Genomic DNA, 6,184 nt, shown 5'->3' on the forward strand with positions numbered 1-6,184 from the left:
TGTTTCCAACAAGCGAGTGCTTAAACTATCTCGAATATTTTTGTCTATAACCACTCAGCATTTGAAATAGTGGCACAGTTGATAGTGGTGCACTTGAGATACACCATACCGAATATTTTAGTTCCGTGCGCTGCCCCTTTAACGCCGGAGCCGATCCGAGTGTGGCCGTGCAGCAGTCAAACCAGTGCTCCTCCGCTTCATTAATTATTCAACAAGTTGTTGAGTCCGTGCAGGCGTCTGAAGTAGCCGCCAGAGAAGAAGCCATATAATAACCGATCTATCGACAGGTTGATTCACATTTCAAAAATGTAGGCATAGGTAGCCTTCTTCATGGACTATAAGGACAGCTCAGCCAGAATATAGTTGTCCGTGGTTTACAGGTGACATGTCCCGAGAGCGTGTATGGAAGATAAATAGCCCATCCAACGGATCATTTCAAAGGAGCCTCACGGTTTTTTACAAGGTGGAACTGGACCGTAAGGATTTTGTTTTTCTAGATACTGTTTAGGCTGTATTCGTTTAGTCATATATTTGCCGTTAAGCCTCTGTTTAACATCAATAAATTCATTTTAAAATAAGCAATCAATTTTGTAGGCTATTTGACATTCCGACATTACGAACGACCTGCAGTCATCTTAATCATTGACGTTTAAACTATCGATGTGATGCTGCTTCTGAACTTCTATAATGAGAACTAGAAGAGGCTTGGAATAAAGAAAGCTGAATATTACATAGACGCCTGAATAAGCAATGTGTGAATTACCATGAGAGCAACTATGAGTGTTTACATCCTAATGGTGTATAAATAATCATCGCATTGTAAGTATAGAGTGGACATCATCAACATGGTTGTGGAGAGGACACTTCTTGCTGCAAGGCAAGGTGACGTACAAACTCTGAAAGTACATTTAGCGGAAAAAGTGCTTAACAAGGATGTCAAGGATATGCTCGGAGCGACCCCTGTTCACCACGCTGCCCGGGCGGGGAGGTTAAACTGTCTCCGGTTTCTTGTGGACGAGGCACGTTTACCGAGTAACAGCCTGGCTAATAATGGCGCAAGTCCTGCACACGACGCTGCTGCCACGGGAAACCTGGCATGCTTGCAGTGGCTCCTAACGCAAGGCGGCTGTCATGCATCGGTGAGTAGCTTTGCGAGTTTGAGCTGTTTCCCAATAACAATATTCTCAGTTCACAACGACTTGGCTCACAACAGTAGACTTTTAAACACAACACAGTATCTTGAATTACTATCAAGCATCCTTGTTTGACCTATAGCCAGACCAGTACTCATGCGGTCTGCTCACTGTTAATGCTGGTCTGACGGATTAATGCATTAATTCACACTACCTGGTAATCCGACCGACCTATAGTCACGCTCACTTAGCTAAAGAGCTTGAAACCTTTCAATGTGCACCCCTACTTCAATAAGACGCTTGTGTGCTTTATTCCATAGTGATGTGATACACACATCCTGTCTGAAACCCTCATATTGTAATTATGTTTTTTCATGTGTGAGCTCACTATACAGATGAATGTGACAGCAAACAGAAAGTCCAGTGAGTTCCACAAATATGGTAGTTGACAAGAAGGCTGCTTAAACATTAGCCAATTACTGCATTTTTATTTCCCCTGTCAGAAAAAAACAAGGGTACTGTGTTTTTGTTTAGTAAGTTGCACAGCATTGTAAATTAGGCTCCACGCTGATTTTTGTTTATTTTAATTGTTTTTCGACAAATGGCTTGGACTACGCAGTACATTTTATAGGGTATTTGTTTTATGATGGTTGACAATGAACACTTGCAAATAAATAAATAAATAAACAATGAAATAGTTACACCATGAAATGACAAGTCCAACATCAAAGTAGCATGCCCAGCAAATATAATAAGGAATGTGTACTATTCACTGGTATTAAGACACCGTACCAAGACCATATATCTAAATCAGATTAACATAATCTGTAGTGGGTTTTCATATTTTCTGGAAACATTATGATCCTGGGGCTTTGAGTGAGTTTAATCCCAAATAATGCAATGTCTTTGTTACTGGCTCCTTGTTGGCAAAAAAGACATAAGAAAACTATTTAATATACATTATTACTTTGATGTGAGCCTGCATGAAAGCAACCTTTAAAGCTGCAGTGCAGAGCAGTCCGCCTAAGGATCAGAAATACACTGTTATCTTAAGAGCGAAGAGAACAACCCAGGGAAGCATTTATTTATTTGTTTGTTTGTTACTAATTTTGGCTATTTGTGCAAAAGGTTTAAATTCAGATGTTCATATATGTTTCTGACAGTCCTTACCTCTAATTATGGGTTCAGTTTTTCATGGTGCTCTATAGTTTTCCTTTTTTTGCAAACATAAGCCCAGGATATGAGTTATAACTGTTGATTTCCTTCTATGATTTTATGTAGGGTTGATAAAAAAAAAGAGGTCTTATTCTCTGATTTGCATATTCAGAAGAAATAGGCTGCTAAATTTACATGGTTCCTCGCTAGCATGGTTCTTTGCCCAGAATCTGCTTCAGCTATCATCAGCTCGATGATAACTTACTCTAGAGTGGCAAAGAGAATCCCAGAACTGGGCTTTGCCTGCTCACCATGCAGCTACTAGAAGGTACATGTCATCCCTCAGACCCCTATTTGGACGCAAACTGAAATATGGTCATGCAGCTTCATGTACTTGATAGGTGAGCACAGAGGCCTGAACCATGAGAAGTAGTCTTCATATGGCTTCTGGCTCTGTAGAACAAATTAATGGCAAAATATATGCTATTGCTTCATTACATCACTTCTTTACTCTTCCAATAGCCTGCATCATCGCACACTCACATTCAATAAAATATATTATTCTTTAATGCCATTTTTTAAAAATCAAAAACAAAATATTTAACTTTAGAATAGCCTAACAAACACAGAATAGAGACAGCTCGTGGTTCTGAAGGCTTGGTCATCTGATGTTGCTGCAACATTAGTGGAGTGAATCCATTTAACTGAAGTAAAAGGGAGACTGTTTGCATGCTTGTATGTTTACATTTCCCTGTCCATGTTTTAACTTTGCCCAGTGATTTTATTTGTCAGACAAGGTGAGTTTCAATGCACAAATTCTAGAACAGGGTTAGTGAGAGTGTGTTTTAAAATACAATACTTATTATAATATAATAAAATATATGAATTATTTTCATTTTAAACATAACTAGGTAGGACTATTCCATGCCTGTCTATTCATGTCTATTAAAAACAAGACCATTAACATATTCAAATGTACTCCAGAATATGTCATTTGATTATTTATTTTTCCCACAGGAAACCGTGGGGCAGGGAAATCGATCTAGTGGCTTGTCCCTGGTGTAATACACAGGGGACACCCTGGAGCTGTTTCTAGATGCTCTGTACTAAAATAGGAAGGGTGGTGGCTGCTATTTTGGTCAAGTAACCAAAGCTTTTCTCCTCCTCGCATTCACCATCATCAGTTCTCTTCCCTGGACGCTAGAAATGGGAAGCTACAGTCAATGTCTGTAAGATAAACCCTAGAGGCGTAATAGAGGCGTAAATTACTGTATTGTGCCTGATGCAAGTGGTGCTGACTAAATGACTGCTTGAAAGAACCCATGTCATGCTGGTTTGCAATTAGTCATTCACCGTCAGGTGACTCCTTGTGTTCAGGAGAGGTAGGCCAACTGTACTGTAAAGTGACTAAAGACCAACGTTTTGAGTGATTTTGTAAAACAGCACAATTGTCTATATTCTTTGAATTTTTTCATTATTTATCAACATTCTTGTAACAAACAAATGATAGTGTTGATGTTTTTCACTTCAAGATTAGACCGACGATGGTAATTTCCCGGGTTAAATCTGCCTGCAAACAACAGACGCCAAGAAACCTGTCTCAGGGATTAATGTGGTAAACGTGAGTTACAGTGTTGCTGAGCTGGAATTCATTGTGAGTCTCTCATGTTTGCAGGCTAAAGACAGCTCAGGGGCCACCATCCTCCATCTGGCTTCCCGCTTCAGCCACCACGAGATCACTGATTGGCTACTGAAGAGCGGGGCAGGGAATCCCAGCATTGCCACGGACACAGGGGCTCTTCCTGTTCACTATGCTGCTGCTAAGGGGGACTTGCCCTCGCTTAGACTACTATTAGGACACAGCCCAAAGTAAGACCATTTGGCTTTAAGTCCTCCAAAGGTATTCTCATTTTTGCTGCTTTGAAAAATAAAAGTTGATTTTGTGAGGCTCCTGTTCAGGTTCCTTAGGGCATGTCATTTTCTATGTTTTTCTTAGATGTCAATGTAAAGTGGTTCATTTTAATTTTTTTATTCTGCAATTGTGATTGTAGTTGTTTCATGGATATTATTATTCCAGGAATATTACCTTGTTTTCAATTGGTTTACCTAATCTGTTTGAAATCAGTTTGAATAGTGCTGGTTGTATCACTCTAGGTTAAGGTTCTCTAAAGAATATTTTCACCAAAAGTATATGTGAAGGTTCCTGTACACTTTCTGTTTCCCTCTCATCTGCCTACATACACTCGCTCTCTCGCTCTCTCTCTCTCTCTCTCTCTCTCTCTCTCTCACACACACACACACACACACACACAAACACACACACACACACACACACACACACAAACGTGCACACACCTGCGTACCTGCATGCACACAATCACACACATATACACACATGTATATATACTGTTGCTAATCAGCTGTGTCTCAGAGGGAGACATGGCTCTAGTGGCCTTGTTATTGTGATGTAGATTCCACATGCCCCAGTGCACATGCACATACTTAATGAAAGCAACACAGCCTTTCATGTCATTTGCTGATCAAGTGGTGACTTATTTATTCAGTGTTCAGCTTGCATCACCATTCACAAATCTGGAACCATGCATGCAGTCTAGAGGTCTTCAAACTAGTGTCCCAGTTGCCCTATATATTTCATTACATAATGTAATGAATGGCTTAAGTATGTTGAAAACAAACATTTAAAATATGCATGTTAAATAGTAATATTAATTTAAAATTACAAAGGATTCTGTTGGATTGATTGGGAAAATTTTGACTTTCTTTTAATTTTTCAGACCCCATTGGTAATCTTTTCATTTAATTTTAAGAAAATACTATCTGGGACTATTTGTTCTAGTCTACTAGTACATGTAAGCCAATAGATGCTGCATACCCTGTACTTTTGCATAGCTCAGTAGTGAATTGTGCTTGGGCCCTGTACTTTTGCATAGTTCAGTAGTGAATTGTGCTAAGGCCCTGTACTTTTGCATAGTTCAGTAGTGAATTGTGCTAGTGCCCTGTACTTTTGCATAGTTCAGTAGTGAATTGTGCTAGTGCCCTGTACTTTTGCATAGTTCATTAGTGAATTGTGCTAAGGCCCTGTACTTTTTCATTGTTTCAGCAACTCAGTGAGATATAATCATGCTCCAGATTCAAACATTAATTTATTAAAATGAGTACATAATCTTGTTTAATATATTCAGTTTAGGCTTGTTCCTTTTTCAGTGATTTGCATGTATATAGATATACTTTTGATTACCTTCTGCTGATCAATGCTATGATACAATTTTTAGTAATTGTTCCTTTTTCACAAGATCAAATAGTTAGACCAGTATGTGTTAGCAAGAGCCCCATTAGAATGCCCTGAGAATATTACAGCCTGTCTACACTTAAAAACAACTAAAATTATGCTTTACATTGTACCTCAAGAATATTTGTCACTAGCTTTCTAATCCTGTTGTCGCATTCAGGCTGGAATCAGAATTTCCTTGCAGGTTTGATTGCTTGACTTTCATCTTAAATTTGAGCTTCACTAACAGCGAAGTCAGTAACACTTGGGCAGTGAAGTTGGGGAAATAGCACTACCCGTTGACTGAGCACACCTACAGATTGGGTGAGTTTAGTCTGAGACTGGAAAGGCCTTCACCAAGGTTTCATGAAGCTGCCCAAGTTTTCCCAGCCTATAAGTTTTATACGGAGAAGATCTGGAAAGACATTCTTCACAGGCAAGCGCAGTCAACTTCTGTTTTACCAGCTTTTGCACTTGCCCTGGAGTGACACCCTCCCTCTGGGTGATCTCTTGCATGTTCCAGAGTTAGACAGATGCAGGGCTTCTGAAAGTTTAATAAGGAAGAAAGCTGTGCTCGTGCTCGATAGCCTGGACCCATTCACTATTG

The 6,184-nt window shown here is 39.5% G+C and overlaps 1 protein-coding gene across 4 annotated transcripts in view; it reads left to right on the forward strand.

Annotated features, from left to right (window-relative positions):
* espn (espin) overlaps nucleotides 1–6,184 on the forward strand; it is a 45,254-nt gene continuing 39,070 nt past the window's right edge. For 2 of the 4 annotated variants that reach the window (XM_081703657.1, XM_081703658.1), the window contains exons 1-2: nucleotides 1–1,139; nucleotides 3,964–4,157. In XM_081703657.1, coding sequence (XP_081559783.1) covers nucleotides 846–1,139; nucleotides 3,964–4,157 — 488 coding nt within the window. In that variant the 5' untranslated portion in view covers nucleotides 1–845. The remainder of the gene's footprint in view (nucleotides 1,140–3,963; nucleotides 4,158–6,184) is intronic. The other 2 variants (XM_035536317.2, XM_081703659.1) reach the window with 1 other exon arrangement.

Source organism: Electrophorus electricus, chromosome 20 (genome assembly GCF_041902795.1).
Source record: "Electrophorus electricus isolate QZ-2024a chromosome 20, ASM4190279v1, whole genome shotgun sequence".
NCBI classification, from domain to species: Eukaryota; Metazoa; Chordata; class Actinopteri; order Gymnotiformes; family Gymnotidae; genus Electrophorus; species Electrophorus electricus.